General features: G+C 41.3%; 2 protein-coding genes across 6 annotated transcripts in view; one reads left to right on the top strand and one right to left on the bottom strand.

The window, feature by feature from the left end:
• Positions 1-6409, bottom strand: part of trak2 (trafficking protein, kinesin binding 2) — a 27037-nt gene extending 20628 nt beyond the window's left edge. For 3 of the 4 annotated variants that reach the window (XM_012850526.3, XM_021309515.2, XM_036128170.1), the window contains exon 1: positions 3699-3817. The gene's annotated coding sequence lies outside the window, so the exon portion shown is untranslated. Of the gene's footprint in view, positions 1-3698; positions 3818-6337 lie in introns of those variants that run through there. The other variant, XM_036128169.1, reaches the window with a different exon arrangement.
• stradb (STE20 related adaptor beta) lies at positions 6017-19170 on the top strand. Of its 2 annotated transcripts, XM_012850529.3 has the most exons (13): positions 6017-6310; positions 9606-9690; positions 9819-9885; positions 11634-11714; positions 12511-12613; positions 12707-12828; positions 14059-14167; positions 14332-14455; positions 14533-14704; positions 16138-16242; positions 16336-16592; positions 16703-16745; positions 18097-19170. In XM_012850529.3, exons 3-13 carry the CDS (start codon positions 9874-9876, stop codon positions 18253-18255), a joined length of 1287 nt encoding a protein of 428 aa, XP_012705983.2. In that variant the 5' UTR covers positions 6017-6310; positions 9606-9690; positions 9819-9873; the 3' UTR covers positions 18256-19170. The 2 variants fall into 2 exon arrangements, with proteins under 2 accessions (XP_012705983.2, XP_035984067.1); XM_036128174.1 differs by lacking the exon at positions 11634-11714.

Here is a 19170-nt window from a genome sequence, read left to right as displayed (position 1 = left end):
AACAGATGTGTAACGTTTAGCTTGTGAAACTGGAATATGGCTGACGACTAAGCAACAGTCTGCAAACCTTTCTTGCAAGAAGCGTACAGACAGAGCTTTGGCAAAGATTGGAACGACTTACAGCCTTCGCTCAGAAGCTGCGTCCGCTAGAAGGATAAGAGAACAAGTAACCTCACGCCCACAGGAAGGGAAAGAATAACTCAGTCCAAGACAACAAACACTAGGAATCAATTGAAACGAAAGGAAGGACATGAGGGATGGAGAAAAATAAGAAACATGATAGGGAGAACAAAAGATGACGGAAGGAAGGAAACGGGAAAGGAAAGGACAAGGAAACAGGAAGGGAGGAAGGAAGGGAGGACAGGAAGAAGGGAGGAAAAAATTACATAGATGGGTGTATGGAGGAAGGACAAAGTAAGAATAAGCCTTTAGACAAAGCCACAGAAAATCAAGTCTGGAAATACAAATATTTTGTCTCTGCTTATCCAGAACTGTAAAATGATGTAACAAGTTCCACACTTTTCCTGATTTTTCCCCAGACTGCGTAGGAACCCTGAACGTTCAAACTGCCGTCACACCTACTGTAGCAATCCTATCCAACAAGAATACATTGCCTTTGGTTATTTATATCCAAGTAAATGGATTCAGGTTCCATTATGTTCCTAGCTGCCGTAGCTCTTCAAATACATGCTTCCTGTTTCCCTGATTTAAAAAAAGGCCAGCACTGATGGTGGCCAAACACCGGTGACTCATCCCTTCACTGAGGATGCCACAGACGGCCACGCTAACACCACCCTCTTAATAACGTTTATGAAAACCAAAGGAATTAAAACGGGAATTTCTCAGTTTCCAACCACAAACACACAAAAATGAACAGCACTCGAAAACCACCGCTTACCAGAGGGGACGATCCTGAGACAATAACACAGAGACTTTCCGGAGGCACAGGCCGCATTGCACAGCACAAGTCCCAGCTGTCCCACAGAGACGGTCTGCTTACCTCAGCTTTTCACATCTGATCTGCATTCGACAGAAAGGGACAGGGAAGCAGCGCAGCGATGGAAGATGGCTGCATGTCAGGAATGAAGTACAGACCGAGGTTACAGCCGAGATCAGGGACTCCGACAACAATAATCTTTGAATTCAGAATGAGTACGCAGTAATGAATACGCCGGGGTCGGACACAAAAGGTGGGCAACTCCCTGGCGCCCCAACAAACCAGGGGCCACGTTACACAGCAAATACCATCACAGCGTAATTCTATAGCTTTGGTATTGCAGAAGGATTTTTCTTTTAAAAAAAAAAAGACGCACTCCTTAGGGTTTGAAAACATTAACAGATCGACATGTTTTCTGGCCCACCCTTCTCTGCACAGTTGTTTCAACTTGGCCACATACAAGTAAATTTAACCATGAACGACCTTGATTAAGGTTGTTTCACAAAACATTAACTCAAATTTTAGTACAGTATTTTCCGGACTATAAGCCGCTCCGGAGTACAAGTCGCACCAGCCATAAAATGCATAATAAAGAAGGAAAAAACATATATAAGTCGCACTGGAGTATAAATCGCATTTCATTTAGAAATTTATTTGATAATATACATCATCAAGAACAGACATGTCATCATGAAAGGCAATTTTAAATAAAAATAGAACGGAGGCAACAACAGGCTGAATAATTGTACGGTTAGCTTACGCTACATGACAACTGAGAACGTGCCTGGTATGTTAACGTAACATATTAAAAGCTATTCAGATAACTATAGCATAAATAACATGCGAAGAAGTTAACCACTCCAAATAACTAAAATCCAGTGAAATCTTCATCCTCTGTGTCACTTTCAAATAACTCCGTTAACTCCGGAGGTAGAAGATGCGGCACTTCCGCTTCTACGTCGCTTACCTCTGATTCAACACAGGCCTAGAGCGCCCTCTGGCGGTTTGGTGTGAAAATAACAGGTGTAATGATATACCGGTAAAAATGTGTAACAATTTCACACATAAGTCGCTCCAGAGTATAAGTCGCACCCCCGGCCAAACTATGAAAAAAAAAACTGCGACTTATAGTCCGGAAAATATGGTACTTCAAAACATACACTTTGGCTACGGCTACGTTCACACAGCAGGGAAATGCGAGCCATGTCCGTCTTTGGATTCAGAATTGAACAGGCTCAATTCTGATCTTTTCGCCGCCAAAGAAAAAAACGATTCGGGCCATTTCCATATGCGGTACTAATTCGGATACTTTTTTAAAAGAGCCCGCAGTCTGAACAGGTATGTCGGATTTTATCCTTCTTTCACGTCCCTCTCCTGTCTCCAGCTACACATCCACACCCGGTAGTAGCAGTCGGCGCTCCATAGAAGACCGTAGTCAACAGCTGTGCTGCTTTCTACTTACCTTACGTAATCTTGCTATGATGCGGTCTTAATACTGTCGGCTCTCGTCGCTCAACAGCTTTTTCATAACAAGGAGAGATGCCAGCCGGTATCTGCGTTTTTTTTTTTTTTTGTTTTTTGTTTTTTTTTAAACAGAACTTTATTGAACACTTCTAGAAACAATGACAGTCACTTCCGTAAACACTGCGCTGCTCTGTGACGTCTCCTCCTGTTATCCGTTAAGTTTGAGGTTACAATTGCCTGTATATGGTTCTCCTTCTGATAGACTATGTTAGTTATGCCAAGTGTAAAGAGATACCTTTTCTCGTAGGTCCACAGAAGAGACTGGCTTTTGAGTGTGGGGCTAGAAACTCTCCCTTGGGTACCATTTTTGCCCATTCTATGTTTGTTGGTTCTATAGTTAAATCATGGACAACAACTCTAACTGGGACAATTGAGTCACTGCTGCACTCTTGGAGCAATTTTGGTTGGACAGCCACTCTTGGGAAGGTTCACCACTGTCCCATGCGTTCTCTGTTTGTGGATAATAGCTCTCAACGTGGTTCAACGCTAGATCTGTTTCGTTTTCTCTTGAATTTCTTTAGATCGTAGCATGTGTTCGTTTTTTTTATTTTTCTAGCTCTTTCAGCCTACATCATGTTGTCAGACAGATTCTATTATTGTAGTTTATAGAAGCGATCAGGCCTAGGTATAGTAAAAATGAAAACAGCTTTCTAAAATGCTGTTCAATCAGTTAATTTGCTGCAAATAAGTTTTAGTAAAATAAGGAGTTGGGGGGGCAAATGGATAGTCGGGGGGCCATGACAGTGTTTTGCCCAAACTGGACCACACTACGACTAAATCCGCCTCTGGAAGGAACTACTTTGATTTAACATCCGTTTCTATCCTGGAGCTGTTTCTTTTCGAGACAGCTGCCTCATGCTGAGAGATACACAAATTTAAATGTTCGCAAATATTTATACTTTAAAATAAAAGCCTTTTGTGAGTACTTGCAGGCCTTTATTCGGTCAACAGGGCTGGACACGTTTTTTTTAATGGATGTATTCATTAATTTTGTTGGTATATAAAAAATAAAAATAAAAAAATTAACATAAACAGAGAGGTAGCCACCACAACCCAAACAGGCAACAGTTTGAAACGGTTCCCGTTAGCCTAACTGCTCTCTCGTGCGCTACAGCTTCTGAACGTTACGTCAGCGAGCAACTCCTCCGCGAGCTCAAACAAGGATTGATTCTGGCTACAGCTACAGCTACAAAGCCACAACCTTAGCAGGAGTTCAGACATGAACTATGAAGCTTACCCGGTGTCAGCGTACTTCAGCTGCATGAGAAATTCCAACGGTACACGCGCTGAGGGTGCCAGTCCCTTCAGCGAAGCCTCAAACAATGGAGAAGAAGAAGCATCACGCTGAAGTTGGCCTCCGATTCGAGGCTTCCTATTTGGCTCGTGACTAAAGGGCTATTCCGCCACATTTACCATCTCTGTCTTACTTCTGATCTGCGCTTGTTGGAAATCTAAACTATTTATTCCAGGGATATCCAAACCTTTTTCCACGGGGAACATAATTTTTTATTTTTATTTTTTTATAAAATTGCAAATAAAAATAAAATAAAATGTTTACCTGCTAAACAAACTGAACACACAGTTTTGGAGGAAGTGTTGAAGTTAAATGTTATTATTTTCTTTCCCATACATGCCCTTACAATTTCCCAACGTGTAAAGTGAAATATCCTCTATTTACCACAGTAAAAAGTATTTTTTTAAGAGGGCTACTCAAGTACTGAGTAAATATTTAAAACAACTAATTTAATATTCACAAATTATGTAATTTGTCACGCAAAATATTTAATTACATACAAATGATGGTATTTAATGACTAACATAAAACATTTACAAACAATAACAATTAAAAAGTACCAAATTCAGATATAAGAACCACTTTTCTAAACAATGTTTTTCAACATAAAACTTATGAAACCAAGCAGTTAATGTATAGCTGTAGTATTTCCAATGACTATATCTACTGTTTACTGTAGTTATGTGACCTGTAAATGGCTTGATGAGGTCAGCAGATAGAAGATACATTTAAAACAACAAAGCTTGTGTGCAAACAAGCAGTCTCACCTTAATATAAACTGTAGATATGTCTCTCTGGTGCATTTTTGGTTGTAACAAGTTTGTTCTTTATTCGGTAAAGTTAGTCAAAGTGGATAGAGTAGCCAGACATTTTACTCAAGTAAGAGTAGTGATACTTCTTCATAGCATTTACTCAAGAAAAACTAAGAAGGACGGTGCAGGAAAACTACTCCCAGAACTATATCTTGTTCAAAAGGTTACTCAAGTAAATGTAACTGGTTACTACCCACCTCTTGTTCACCTAGCTCAGGGGTCTGCAACCTGTGGCTCTGGAGCCGCAAGTGGCTCTTTGGACCTTCCACAGTGGCTCTTAATAACTTTGGCTACAAATTATATTTTTTATTATGGCATTTAAATGTAATAATGATAATATATGGAGGTTTTAGCAGTTTTTTTTCTTTTAACTTTCATAATAGAATGATACTACAAGTGCCAGTAATATTTCATTTTAGATCAACATTTTTTCATTATGTTGGAAACTATGATTTTATTTTGCATAATTATCCACAAATATCAACATCCCATCCATCCTCTTTTTTTAAACCTCAAAATAGACATAAAAGGGTGTTTCTTTAACAATGACAACACATTTCCTATAGTAGATCTTTATCAAAAATTATACAACATTTGCGGCTCTGAACGACTTTAATTCAAGTGGACTGTAGGAAAAATGGCTCTTTAGACTGTAAAGGTTGCAGTTCCCTGACCTGGGTGCTTTTGTTGAGTCTCCGCCTTATCAATGCATTAGTAAGAGAACACGGGCTAACTTCAATATTTTTAGCTTTCTTACCAAAAAAGACATTACGTCTCTAGACAAATCATCAGCCACCTAAACTGGAAAAGCACATTTGTGCTGTTAACAGTGGTTGCGAAGCCACAAAACATCATTCTGAGGCACACAAATGGTCCCTAAGTTTATTGAGCGCGCTCGGGAATAGTTGCTGCGCGCTCAAGTCAATGGCACAAATGTTACGCCATACTGAGCAGCACTATGGACACCCCTGATTAAGACAGCACAAACCTGGATACAACTATCCTCTATGAATGACAGATTGTATGAAACCTTTATTCAAACTTTGAAAATGAAGAGTGGTTTTGAGGTTTTATTTGGATTCAGGCCACATTATCTGGGGTTCGTCTTAAAACGACAGTAGCTATCAAGACAGATTAAACCAAGATAAATTAATTTTACACTAACTATTAGTGTACTTGCAGTAATGCGTTCCATTAAAAACAATTAGTGATTTATGAAATCAATTAGAACACTCTGAAAAATCAAAAGGGGACATCTTTTATGTTTTTATTTTATTTTCCTTTTTTTTTGGCTTAAGACCATGTTAGAACCAATTTAAGACCTTTTGACTCGTCTTTGGATCAAACTTAAGCTGGAGCTTGTTAATGCGGCGGAACAGCCCTTTCTTTAATCGCGAGCCAAACCAGAAGCTGTAAATCAGACGCCAACTTCAGCCTTGTATAAGAAGGGGAGGGGCGGGCGCTCCACAGCACCCATCATCATCTAATGGCGACGGTCAGACCCAATCACGCCTCTATCAAGCGCCGGTTATCGGTGTCAAATTAAAAGTCCCCCTCAAGGGAAACAGTATTTTTTGTTATTGTCCGACACTCGTGCCAATATGAGCTTTTTACGCGCAGCTCGTCTAATCTGGAGAAGGAACAGCGCACCGCGGAGCGCATGAAAGACGCGTCGCGCAGACTGTCCGACGTCCCTTTGTGTCTTTTAAGTTGTTTATGTCCAAGCGTCGTCGGGAGGTGCAGGTAAGCAGCCCGTCTTGGTTTTCTTACCTGACAGATCAAGTGGAGGTGAGCTGCGTTTAGATCAGCGGAGCTGTTTCCACAGGTATCTGTAGCGACCAGAGCTTTCTTTAACGCATCAGTGAACCCCCCCACCAAGCGGGACAGCTTGAACTGATTGGTGAAAATGTGGCTACATTAACTAGTCGTTTAAAATAGATCTTTAATGTTACAGTCAGCAAACGCAGCCATTATAATGGACTAAAAGGGCCACTATTCAGTGCAAAATATTTTGATAAGCGTGGTAATTCAAATAAAATAAAAATAATTAAGCATCATACTTAATTATAAGATTAAACATGTTAAAAAATTGAAATGCATAATTCAACGTTTACGTGTAGAAATCATTAACTTAATGTCATATGCAATAAAAAATTTTTGCAGCTCACTTCTACTTGCATTGATTTAACAAGAAAAAAAATGTTATGTTTAAAAAAAATGTTTAGCTGATGCAGCAAAATGTTTCCAATCAGTCCAATCGACTTTGGGGAGGAAATCGTGGGAAATTATCTATTTATAACGTAGAAACGCCATACATAGTAAATAGGGAGTGTGGACATTCAAGTTGGGACAACCCATTCTACCGACCTTTCCTGGCAGCTTCAGCTCCAGGATGGTGGGTCTGGTTGCCCTACAGGGTCGGTGGCAGATTTGATGTGCATAAGGGGGAACGTATAAATATTTCCCCCGTTGTTGCTCTGTTGACTTTATTAAATAAATGCCATGACATGCTCCATTTGGTTCAAGCCACAAATTCGACTAACCACAATATAAATGTGTAACTATTTCAAACCTAATATATTTCCCATTTTCTTTAAGATGTGTTTTTAATTAAATTATTTAAGCTGCCACTGGCTTCTCAAAGGGACCCTCAAATCTGATTGGTTAACCTGAGCATGAACTAAACTGTGGACCAGTCTCCTCTGTAGCTGTGTAAGTGCTGTCTACTGCTTTTGACAAGTAATTCTGTGAGATTAAAAACGATTAAATGGTTTACAGCTGTACAGTAATGAAATAGATACAGAATTACACATAGTTTCAACACATTGAATTAGGGCTTAAAATTTAAACATGATTTTATTATACTGAATAAAAAAAAATTGCCTCCTTTTTGGTTTCCCAAAAAAATAAAAAAAAAATAAAAAAAACTTGCTTTTGTGTCAAGATTTTCATCTAGGAGTTGACCTGAATTCAAAGTGCAACTAAATCCAAACTCTGAAATACGCTTGTAAAACAAGATGGTGGCCCTGCCGTTGTAAACAATGAAAATATAACAAAATGTTTGCTGCTAGTTGTTTTTCCTCAGTGAGCTAAGAACAGGCTTCACGTGTGGAGCTTCAAATAAAGTTAATTAAAGTGCCTCGTATTATGGTTAAAAAAAGTTTCCTCTTCACAATTTTTTTTCACAATATATTTTCTTAAAACTTATATTCAGGATTGCATGCTATTCTCTTCATGGAAGCCCAATGAGTTTTTAGCTATAAACCTCAATTTTCCAAAAATGAAATCTTAAAAAATAGAAAATTCTATTCAGTTCAATTAAATTTTATTTATATAGCGCCAATTCATGAAACATGTCATCTCAAGTCACTTTACAAAGTCAAGTTCAATCATATTATACAGATTGGGTCAGATTATACAGATTGGTCAAAAATTTCCTATATAAGGGAACTCAGTTGATTGCATCAAAGTCCCGACAAGCAGCATTCACTCCTGGAGAAGTGTAGAGCTACAGGGAGAGTCGTCCGCATTGTACATGGCTTTGCAGCAATCCCTCATACTGAGCAAGCATGAAGTGACAGTGGGAAGAAAAACTCCCCATTAACGGGAAGGAAAACCTCCGGCAGAACCGGGCTCAGTATGAACGGTCATCTGCCTCGACCGACTGGGGTTACAGAAGACAGAGCAGAGACACAACAAGAGAGACAAAAAAGCACAGAAGCACACATTGATCCAGTAATCTGTTCTACATTAGATGGTAATAGCGGGTGATCTGTCTTCTCTGGATGATGTCACAGTTAACAGAACGCCAGACCAGGTGTACCTACTATGAAGAAAAAGAGAGAGAGCAAAAAGTTAAAAGCTGAAATGATAAGTCATTTCAATACAATGCAATGCTAAACTGGAGAACAGTAGAACTCTATAGAGTGAGAAAATTAGATCCTGATATCCTCCAGTAGCCTAAGCCTATAGCAGTAAAACTATAAAGGTAGCTCAGAATAACATGAGCCACTCTAGTTATAAGTTTTGTCAAAAAGAAAAGTTTTAAGATTAGTCTTAAAAGTAGACAGGGTGTCTGCCTCACGGACCAAAACTGGGAGTTGGTTCCACAGGAGAGGAGCCTGATAGCTAAAGGATCTGCCTCCCATTCTACTTTTAGAGACTCTAGGAACCACCAGCAGACCTGCAGTCTGAGAGCGAAGTGCTCTGTTAGGAACATACGGGGTAATCAGAGCTCTGATATATGATGGAGCTTGATTATTAAGGGCTTTATACGTTAGAAGAAGAATTTTAAATTCTATTCTTGATTTAACAGGAAGGGAAGCTAAAATAGGAAAATATGATCCCTCTTATTGATTTTCATCAGAACTCTTGCTGCAGCGTTTTGGACCAGCTGAAGGCTTTGAACTGCATTTTGTGGACTTCCTGTAAATTCAAAGTAATTGATCAAATCGATTTATTGCACAGCCCTACATTGAATATAAACTTTAATAAGTTGTTTTCGTGTTTAATTAAATACTTAATACGTTACAGAAACATTTAACTGATGAGATAGATTTTTTTTATTATTATTTATAGCGTCTATCTATCTATCTATCTATCTATCTATCTATCTATCTATCTATCTATCTATCTATCTATCTATCTATCTATCTAGTGATCTTTTTTGCAATAAACCTATTGTTTTCTTCACGTGATTTCTGTGTTTTGTGCTAACCTCCAGCAAACTATAAAATCAGCCCTGAAATTAACAAAACGTTTTCTTTAAATTACTCAGAGAATCGTTTTATGAACTTGGATAATATTGTCAGCATCCAGTTTCTTGTGAATAAATCATCCCCTTTTACCCCTGAGCGGTAGTTGCAAAGAAGAATTAGCTCATCATGTTTGTTTTATACTTATTTGTTAGCGAGTTTCTTTTCATATAATTGAATCAGTTGGAGGTAAAATGACATTTTAAAAATGAAACGGACATTAAATATTAAATTTTTACACTTTTAACAGTCCAACTCTAACGCACCAGTACTCTGTCCGCCAGGAATCGGTCTCACTCCACCACTGAACGTGGACCTCAGCTGCAGAATTGAGTTCCCTCGGAGCGCCAGGTCCACTGATGTAGCCAGGTAAGCTACAGCTGGTGTGATGGATGCTGCCTGCTCCTCATCTACAGGAGTATTCTCAGTGTGTCTCATGCTTCACCGCTGCGCCTCATGTCCTGCTGTCTCCCTCCGCCGCGGTCGGACCCCTGCAGCTCTTGTACGGATGAATGAAAAAGTCGATCACCTCGCCATCAGCCAAAGGACTCCATGTCTTTCTTGGTAAGACCACCAGGCATCGTTTATTTCTTTATGTGTTTAGGTAGTTATTGAAAGAACTTGAAGTCGTCACACCCTTTTTTTTTCTTTTTTTTAATCATGTGATTTCAAAGCAGGCAGTTTTGCAACTTGTTTGTATTTTTCAGAGCCGACACCAGATTTTATAGGACCCTTAAACAAAACGGTGTTTTTCCACAGCATGTTGTTTGTGTCCAGGTCTTGATTCTTGAACATTGTACAGTCTGCAGTGTACAACACCACATAAAAGCTGTGTCAAACAAATACCAGCCTATTATATAAGGTGGGAAATTTAACCTCCTCTGCATTGTAGTATTTCTTCAGGAAACTGAGCCCTGTAAACACGTGTCTACTGGTCCCAACTGAGATCTACCGATGTACTCGGGTCTAAACTGAAACGAATGGCTTAACTTTTTTTTCCCTCTGCGTATTTAGTAGTCCTTAATGGCTGATCATATGGTTACAGAACACGTCCACCACCGTGCTCTGCAGGCGATAGGAGGCGTTTATTGCTGATGTGCCGTTTGTTTTTAGCCAGTTGTGGAGCCGTAAAGCATGACCGGCATCTCCACTTTGGTCTCTACTAGAGGTTTTTGTGGTTAGATGTAACTTTATGAACCTGACTGCACTGCAAAAACGGATCTAAAAACAAGTAAAATGTTGTTAAAGTTACCGTATTTATCCTTGATTTGAGCATGTAAATAATATTATCTGCCAATGGAATGAGTATTTTGACCCCTAAAATAAGATAATTAGACATCCTGCACTTGAAATAAGATGATGGAGATGTGTTGTTCCTATTTTAAGTGCCAAAATCTTATTCCATTGGCAAATCATCTTATTTACCTGCTCAAATCAAGGACAAATACACTCATTTTAAGAACATTTTACTTATTTCTAGTTCCGTTTTTGCAGTGTGGTTCCTTTTTTGAGTCTATTTTGGTTGTACTCTCTTCTGATCTTTTCTATTTAGCATGTTAACTGAGGCACAAGGTGTTGTTGGGGTGAACCTGCATGTGATTAGCCGTATTGGACTTTTGTCCCCCCCCCCCCCAAAAAAAAAAGTGTCTCCCTTTTAGAATGATTGACTCTAAATAATTTGTGGATGACCTTATAATCTTTCCTGAATGAATTCACAGCAGCATTTTCTGTTTTAAGTGGCCGCTGCTTCTTGACATTGTGTGAACAAACTGCCAGGACGTTTTTTTTTACAGAGGCGATCACACTTCCTGGTGACTCTTAATTCCTATAGAAAAAGTATTGATAGACATTCTGCTTTAGGTATGCGGCTTATTTTTTTTTTTTTTTATTAAATTAATTACCGATAATAGAATATAGTGGTTATTTGAGGTTGTGCGTGTAGAAGCAATCAAAGAACCTTGTTAGTAGTTTATTCTGTTTTTTTTCCTGATACCTGAAATGTAAAGATATAATCTCTTTTGAGGGGGCCTTTTGAGTGTTTGTCTGTTCATTCCTGGAGGGGGTTAAATGGCTCATCTGATTACCCATTCACCATCCATCTACTCACTCTGCTTAGTCACCACATGTGTTCCCTTTCTGTTGCCTTTTTATATCATTTTCTTACACTCGGACGCTTCTCTGCGCCATGTTTCCTGATGCTTGCCTCCCTTTCCCCTCTCATTAGCCCTTCCTATGCTTTGTTTTTCCTCCTCCTCCTCCTCCTCGTCCTGTATGGGCATGTCTCACCTATGCTCCTCCACCCCCTTCCCCAGGACTGTTCCTGCATATCCCACGCTCAGGTCCAGCCCATGGACATAGAGGAACGCTATGAAGACACCAGCCACCAGTTTCTGGTCAGTAGGCCGAGATGCCGTCAGCTCGGGCTTTTGACAGGCCCTGGCACTCGTCTAACCGTTCATCATCTGTTCAGGGGCGGCTGTTTGCACTCACGACCGCAGCTGTTCAAGCGTTCACAGCTGGAGAATGTGAGGACACCGATTATTCACAGAGCCTTGGAAAAGTACTCATACCCCTTCATCTTACTGCCAAAAACTTTAAGGGCTATGGGTACTTTTCCAAGGGATGCTGGGATTCGATCTCACTATAACATCGGGCTGGAAGCAAAACCTCCCCTTACCATTATCCTCTACATTCCTAACGGCGTAGTTAATGATCGACATCGATTAACTACTTAATAATAATAAGTCATGTTCCTCTGATGCGATGGATGCAGAGGGAATGTGCACACTGAAACATTCAAGCTTCCCTTTTAAACCCATGTCCCACAATTACCCCAACCCACTGCCTGCATCACCAAAAAAGCCGCAAGCACCCCCCCGGCCCTGCTTCACGCTGCTTCTTCTTGTGTTACAGCGCCGCCTCCTGGCAGCACCACAGGGGAGCAGGGCTAAGTCCGACAATTATTTCGTTAGGAGAGGCCGGCTTGCAAGAGAAAAAAATAGAATAAGAAAATCTTGGCTGCAGGCTTTTGTTAGTTTTATCTTTTTGTTCCGTTTGTTCTTCATTAAGCAAATGACGATTTTATAGCGCGCAGATGTGCGAGTTCACGGATCATGCTCAGAATGACTTTAAGACACTTTTACGCCCACATGCGTGATTAGCTCAGCTTTTGCGTTCGGTGCCCCGCAGAGCTTCGACGGTTCTGAATACACCCTGCAAGGCCCAGCCGGTGGCGATGACATCACGGGGCTGTCGCCTGAGCCGGCCCATTACCAGCTGCTGTCCGAGCTTGGTGAGACTACGGAAATAAACAAAAAAAAATAAATGGAAGTCCTTGTATGCGAATCAAAGGTTTCAGCATGATGGTTTCCCTTTTGTTGTGCAGGCAAAGGATTCAATAACCTGAGCCAGGTGAGCATGGCGCGCCACATCCCTACCGGCCAGCTGGTGGCCGTCAAGAAAACCAACCTGGATGAGTGCACAGAGGAGGAATTGCTGCAGCTCATGGTGAACCAATATTTGGGCTTAAGCAACACCTGTCATTTGAGCTATTATCTTTGCAGCTGATTTTGGGGATCAAATTATGACGGTTTAATCTACAACTCTTGGTATATTTGTGGCTTAGTTATTTTTTTTTTTGGGTTGTCTGGTTTTGTCGAACACCCATGGCTTTAACCCATAAAAATAGCCGATATTTAGCCTGCAAGTTCAAAATAACACCACGAACCAAACAGCAACCAGAAATCAAATCATTCTGAAATACATATGTCTGCTTTTTGCCGAGTCACGTGTTGTTGTACATTTCAGTTCTATAAACCCTTGGCTCTTCTGACAAGCCAGTCTTCTTGTTTCTGTTTGACATTATCATGTCCTGCCATTTCAGAGTGGATTTTAAAAAGCATTTATTTTCTTTATGTAAGCATCAGATAACAATGCAAAGACTCCGTGAGGCACATTTCGCAGCAGATTAAAACCACACTATGTTTACAGGCACACCGAGGCTCTGAAGCCTGAAGTAGGTTTTTTTAAGAAGTCACGCTGGGACTGTTGTAAAATATTTAAAAATATGAGCTGTTGCTTGTGCTTTTTTTCCCCCTTCTCCTGCCTGTGAAATCCAATGCCAGCACTTCTCTTTGACAGTGTGTCAAATCCATATCGCAGAAGTTATCACTGCCAATGCACAATTTGGAGGTGTGGGCGCTTATCCTCAAAAGGAAATCCTACTCCATTAAAAATAAATCCTTTTAAGACCTGAAAAGAGACTTTAGTATCCTGGTGTAGCACCAGTACGAAAAGGATCCTAACAAAGAACCTGTTTGACAACAGGAAGTAGGCAAAAACATCCTAAAAATCAACTCACTATGTCCTGGTCTAAAGAAATGGATGAGAGACAAAATCTTTGGAATCAATTTCTAGCAAGGCAGATGACATGTACGCCCCTATAAAGTATGTTTTGGTAGTAGACGTTGACCCTAAAATCGTATCCTGACCTTACCCCACACGCACTCCCACTCCCACTGTGGCTGAAATAAAGCAATTCTGCAGAGAAGACTGAGCCTGAATTGTTCCACAGCAATGATTGGCAGTCGTTGCCAAGAGTAACATGTCTACTCATTAAGTTAAGGGGGCTGTTACTTTTTTTCCGCATCACCGTTTCCACCCCCACCCAGACTAAAATTTTGTTTCAAAAATTTGACGAGAATGAATTTCCATGTCAACTCATGTCTTAAACCCCAGAATGAGGTTCTTCTTTCCCGGCTCTTCCGTCATCCAAATCTGCTGACTTCTCGCCTGGTCTTCTGCTCCTCTTGCCAGCTGTGGGTGCTGACACCACTCATGGCCTATGGTTAGCCACAACTCTCTCACTATGTGATGATTTTTATCTCCTATAAAAAGCCCTCCCCACCTCCCCCCCGCATGCCTAATGACCAGAAGCAGCTGTAATATTTGAAGATGTTAAAGTAGAAGGACTTCATCAGTGATTCCTTCGCCTCTCCGTTTTCCCTGCAGGCTCTGCAGACGCCTTACTTAGAACGTATTTCCCCGACGGAATGAGTGAATCCCTCATAGCCTATTTGCTTTACGGTGTCCTGAAAGCTTTGGAATATCTGCACCGGATGGGCTACGTTCATCGGTCAGTGGGCAAGAAGCACTTTTCCTTGAAAGCACGATTAATCATGCATGTAAACCACGTCTCCGTCCTCCGATCAGGGCGGTGAAGGCCAGCCATATCCTGCTGTCAGAGGAGGGGAGAGTCTACCTTTCGGGCCTGCACAGTATTTACAGCATGATGCGCGACGGAAAGAGAATGAGGGCGGTGTTCGACATGCCCCACCACAGTCCGGCGCTGCTGCCGTGGCTCAGCCCAGAACTGCTGCGACAGGTCAGGACTCCACAGTTGGCTTCTTTTCTGGTCTACAGCATCCTGTAAAAATGATGTGCTGTGCCTTGTACATGTGTGCACACAATGTTCCTTTTGTATGTGATATTGTTGGGTAGTCTTGATTCTCTTAAATGAATTTATCTCTGCAGCTAGAAAGGTGGGTAGACTCAACCTATTTGGGCTGTCGTCGATAGCCTCGTGAGACCATCCTGATCTCGCGAGCTTTCAAGGTTTCACTCGCAGATCAGTCTGGCTACTTTCCGTTAAAGAAAATTTGGAGCCGTTCACCAAACGAACGTCCAATCAGCGTTGGCTTTGAGGCGGGTTGAGGTGTGACGCAACGAGAAGCACGACAGTTCAGTCTAAAGAACATGGCGGCTTCAGCCGATGAAACTAGCGTTAGCGTGGCTATGGAGCAAGTTTTATCGGAATTACAGAGTATTTCTTCGCTGAAAGAAGAGCAAAACACTGCTCTGGAGGCTTTTCTCAGAGGAAAAGATGTTTTTGCTCTTCTCCCAACTGGTTTCGGCAAGAGCTTGTGGTTGTGTTTTCGTCGTCGCCGTTAGTACGTCATATGCTTCGTTGATCTGATTGGTTTATTTGGCCCATCTATCACCAACATAGGCCAATCAGCTAACCAGTATTTTCGCCCCTTCACAAAATTACTTCAACGGAAGGTTTCCAGATGGATATGCGGAGCAAATCCATCTGGCGGAGTCAGGTTATGTCGTTGATGCCGGCATAAAAATGCTATTAGCCTAAAAAAAACCGCGGTTGCCCTGACGCCTGATGCCTTAAGGCCCATTCATACCTCACGTAAAAGACGGATACGGATACGTGTGGAGTGTTTCATACGTTCTAACCGTCGATTTCGTCCGTACTTTGACACGAAAATTGGGAGCTTACGCTTACGGACGAAACGGATCAATACGGAGCAATACTACCGGAAACGGTGGGGGCGCTATTGAGTTTGTAGTACAAAATGTCAACAAAATCACGAAGAAGGTTGTAATTCTGGGCTTTTAACAATGGCGGGATTCGATGAACGACTTGCGGAGCTTGTCCGCAACTACCCACACATATGATGTGTTGTGTCCGGGGCACAGGGACAAACAAAAAGTTTACTTACGGAGCAAATACAACAAAATCACGTCTTGGACCGTCGCCATGTTTGATCAGTGACGAATCATTGGCGCCCAGCACTGCCACCTAGAGGAAATGTTGGTTATTGCGCACCTCAACGGACGGAGGTATGAAGGAGTCAACGGATAGAACGTACGGACAGAAATACGGACATGCAGACCAAACGTAGGGTATGAATGGGCCTTTACCCGGGCCGAAAGTAATAGAATTCCTTGTGAAGATCTGTTTTATGTCCAGCAGTGATGTTTCGCTTCGTGTCTCGTGTCTCCTTGGGGTTTTGTCCTCAGTAGGACCTGCATGGATACGGTCTGAAGTCGGACATCTACAGTTTGGGTATCGTGGCCTGCGAGTTGGTCAGTGGCCGGGTGCCCTTCCAGGACATGCCGCCCACTCAGGTAGTGCGCTTTCATCCACGCCGCTGCAATTGAATGCGTGTTTGCGTTCAGGCCCCGCTGCTGTCATTGGGTTTTCTAAATGGTTTCCATCAGATGCTGCTTCAGAAGCTACGCGGCTCCCACTGCTGCCTGCTAGACGTGGCTCCGTTCCCGCTGGGAGAGCTGGGCGGCTTGAAGGTGTCCCGCTCCGGGGTGGACTCCGGCATCGGGGAGAGCGTGGCCACTGGGAGCCTGTCGCACAGCGCCACCGCTCCCGCCACCGACCGACCTCAGAGCCCCGGGCCCAAAAACCACTCGGCCACCCTGCACAACCTGGTCCAGCTGTGTCTGCAGCAGCAGCCGGAGCGCAGGTCTGTACGGCGGCGGAGCGTCACGTTGCGTTACAGAGTTGATCAGACATGACTGCAAAGACTTAGTCCAATGCAAAACACGTTAAATTTTCTGTTGTTGTCCTCCATAGACCGTCAGCTTCTGAACTGTTGAGCCACGCCTTCTTCAAGCAGGTATGGTGTCATCATCCCAAATTTTCCCTGAGTCTTTGAAATAGTTTTGTAAATTGTGTTTATTATGTTATCAAGCTTCTGATTCTCTTTATCTGGCTTGAAGAACCCAGAAAATAAAGGCGTGGAAAATATCTGTCAAACACTGATATTCGCAATGCATTTCAGAAAAAAAAAAAAAAAGTTAATGCCTTTTATAAACTCATGAGTTGTAATAATTCATTGTTGTGCATTAATGGGCAAAGCAGAGACTGATTTATTGTAATGTGCGACCTGTGTTAAAATAAAATGTATGGCGTCATAGTTTTGGGCTGGACGATATAGAAAAAAAGCATATCGATAAAAGAGAAATAGTATTTGATTTATATCGATAACTATCAACAAATTTAAAACATATAATTTTAAGTGCAGCCCTGGCCATTTGATGCTGTTGCTTAGCGACCTATTTTTAGATGCAGTACTCAGAAACACTGAAATCAAACTCAACCCTTTATTCAACCAGCTTTTTACCAAAACTACAAGTTTTTAAAATAGAAAAAACAACGCATGCTCTCTGAACTCTTCGAACGGGGCGGGGCTTGGTTCCTGGGTCTGTGTTTGTGATTGGTTGGCAGGATGTAATGATTGTAATATTTTTATTGACCCTTTTTTTTCTATCATCGATATACGTCTATCGGCCGATATATATTCTTATTAAATTATCGTCCAGCCGTAGTTATGTGTCCTGCCTTGTCCCTTGTCAAATGTTGGCCCAAAATATCGGTTGACCTCTGATCTAAACCAGATATTGTCTTTGGTGGCGCTACTACGACTGGACCAAACTACCACATTTTGTTGATCTAAGGAACTTTTCTTTAGATAAGGGTGGGGTTGGTGACATCATGATTAGTAATAGTAGTAAATCTCATTTGCGTGGTGGTGGTGCTATCATGGCGGTAATAGTGGACCAAAATAACTGTAGCCTTAAGATACTTGGCTATTATTTATCAGATTAAAGGTTTCAGTGAAGCATAAGGTGGCGTTATTATGGTTATGGATTATTGACCAAAAAAAAAAAGAATAACATTTTCTATCATTAAAATATTGTGCATGCATAACTGTTTTCTGTCAGTAAAGCAGGGTGGTGGCACAATCATTGTTGATCAAAAAAGCAATTTTTTTCTGCCAAATCGTGTTAGTAGATTTGGCATAATGTAAGGGTGCTCTAATGTATTTTTTCTTAGGTTACCTGGCAACAGTTGCTAGATATTAGTTTTGCTGCTACGGATGCAACCAGAAAGCAACAGAAGACTCTCAAAGCAGAGTAGCCTAACCCAATCAACGTGAAAATCAGGGTTTCTCTGCTTTCTTCCAGGTGAAGAGGCACACCAGAGACTCTTTCCTGAGTTTGATGTACCCAGCAGTGCCCCTCACAAGCCCTGAGGACCAGCCAGTATCCAGCCCCCCGGGCCCCCTGTGTTACACTTCAGCCGTCGCCGACTCCACAGACGCCGTGTGGGACTTTTCTGACTAGCAGTCCAAATTCAAGACAATCAAAGAAAAGCGAGGCCATGCTCTACTGTGCTTTTATTTTATTTGTATTATTAATATTAATCCAACAGTCTGAGCCTTTTTATATCAATTTATAGTTTATTTTTCTTTTTCTCTTTTTTTTTTTTTTAAATCCATTCGCCTGGTGGATAGATTTCGGGATAAGCCAACTGTGAAAGGGCTGGATTAAAGAAGCTGCTCTTATATCTAGTAATATAGTAATAATATAGTAATAATGACTTCCTGTAAGTGAGCCAAAAAAAAAAAAAAAGAAACCTGTCAGAGCACTAATAATTACGGCACTTGAAGAAAAAGTCCACCGTTACAAGCTTTAACTGTGGATTTAGGTGCCCCAGCTGTGAATATAAAGCAATGAGGTACATTAAAAAAAAAGGTTTCTTATTGCAATAATTGATCCTCCAGCCGAAGGAAAAAGCAAAGTTACTAAACAATGGATGTTTTTTTTTTTTTAGTAATTTTCAACACCATGAGAGCCAGCCATGTAAACCTCTTTCTGCTGTATGTTTGAAGATATATACATCTTGTTCCTGTGTGGTAACTTTGCAACCTGTCATTGCGCACGGGGAAGTGGAAGGGGGGGACGTGAGCAATAAATGTGCTGTATCTAGTGATAATCTAGTGTAGCGGTTAGGAACCATCATTGTTCCCTTTCCTGACTTACACAAAGAGTGTTCCTACTGTGCTCTTCAACCACTTATCCAGCAATGCCTTTTGTTTTTGATAGAATCTGGTGAATTCTTTGTAACTGTGATCAAAGTGTACTGTGTAGGAGAACTGTGGGTTACAGTGCATCTCAAACATGGTAGCTGTATAAGCCTTATTTGTATTATTAATGGTACACTAAATAAATGCATATATATATGTTTTTATTCCCATG

This window comes from Fundulus heteroclitus, chromosome 24 (assembly GCF_011125445.2).
Source record: "Fundulus heteroclitus isolate FHET01 chromosome 24, MU-UCD_Fhet_4.1, whole genome shotgun sequence".
Lineage (NCBI taxonomy): Eukaryota > Metazoa > Chordata > Actinopteri > Cyprinodontiformes > Fundulidae > Fundulus > Fundulus heteroclitus.
The sequence above is the reverse complement of the archived record's forward strand: the minus strand, read 5'-3'. Positions and strand labels throughout refer to the sequence as shown.

Bases quoted from the DNA above. Each gene is read 5' to 3' on its own strand.
- stradb (XM_012850529.3), top strand. The intron at 12,829-14,058 runs GTGAACCAATAT...CTTAAACCCCAG, and splicing joins AGGAATTGCTGCAGCTCATG to AATGAGGTTCTTCTTTCCCG. The intron at 14,456-14,532 runs GTCAGTGGGCAA...TCCTCCGATCAG, and splicing joins CGGATGGGCTACGTTCATCG to GGCGGTGAAGGCCAGCCATA.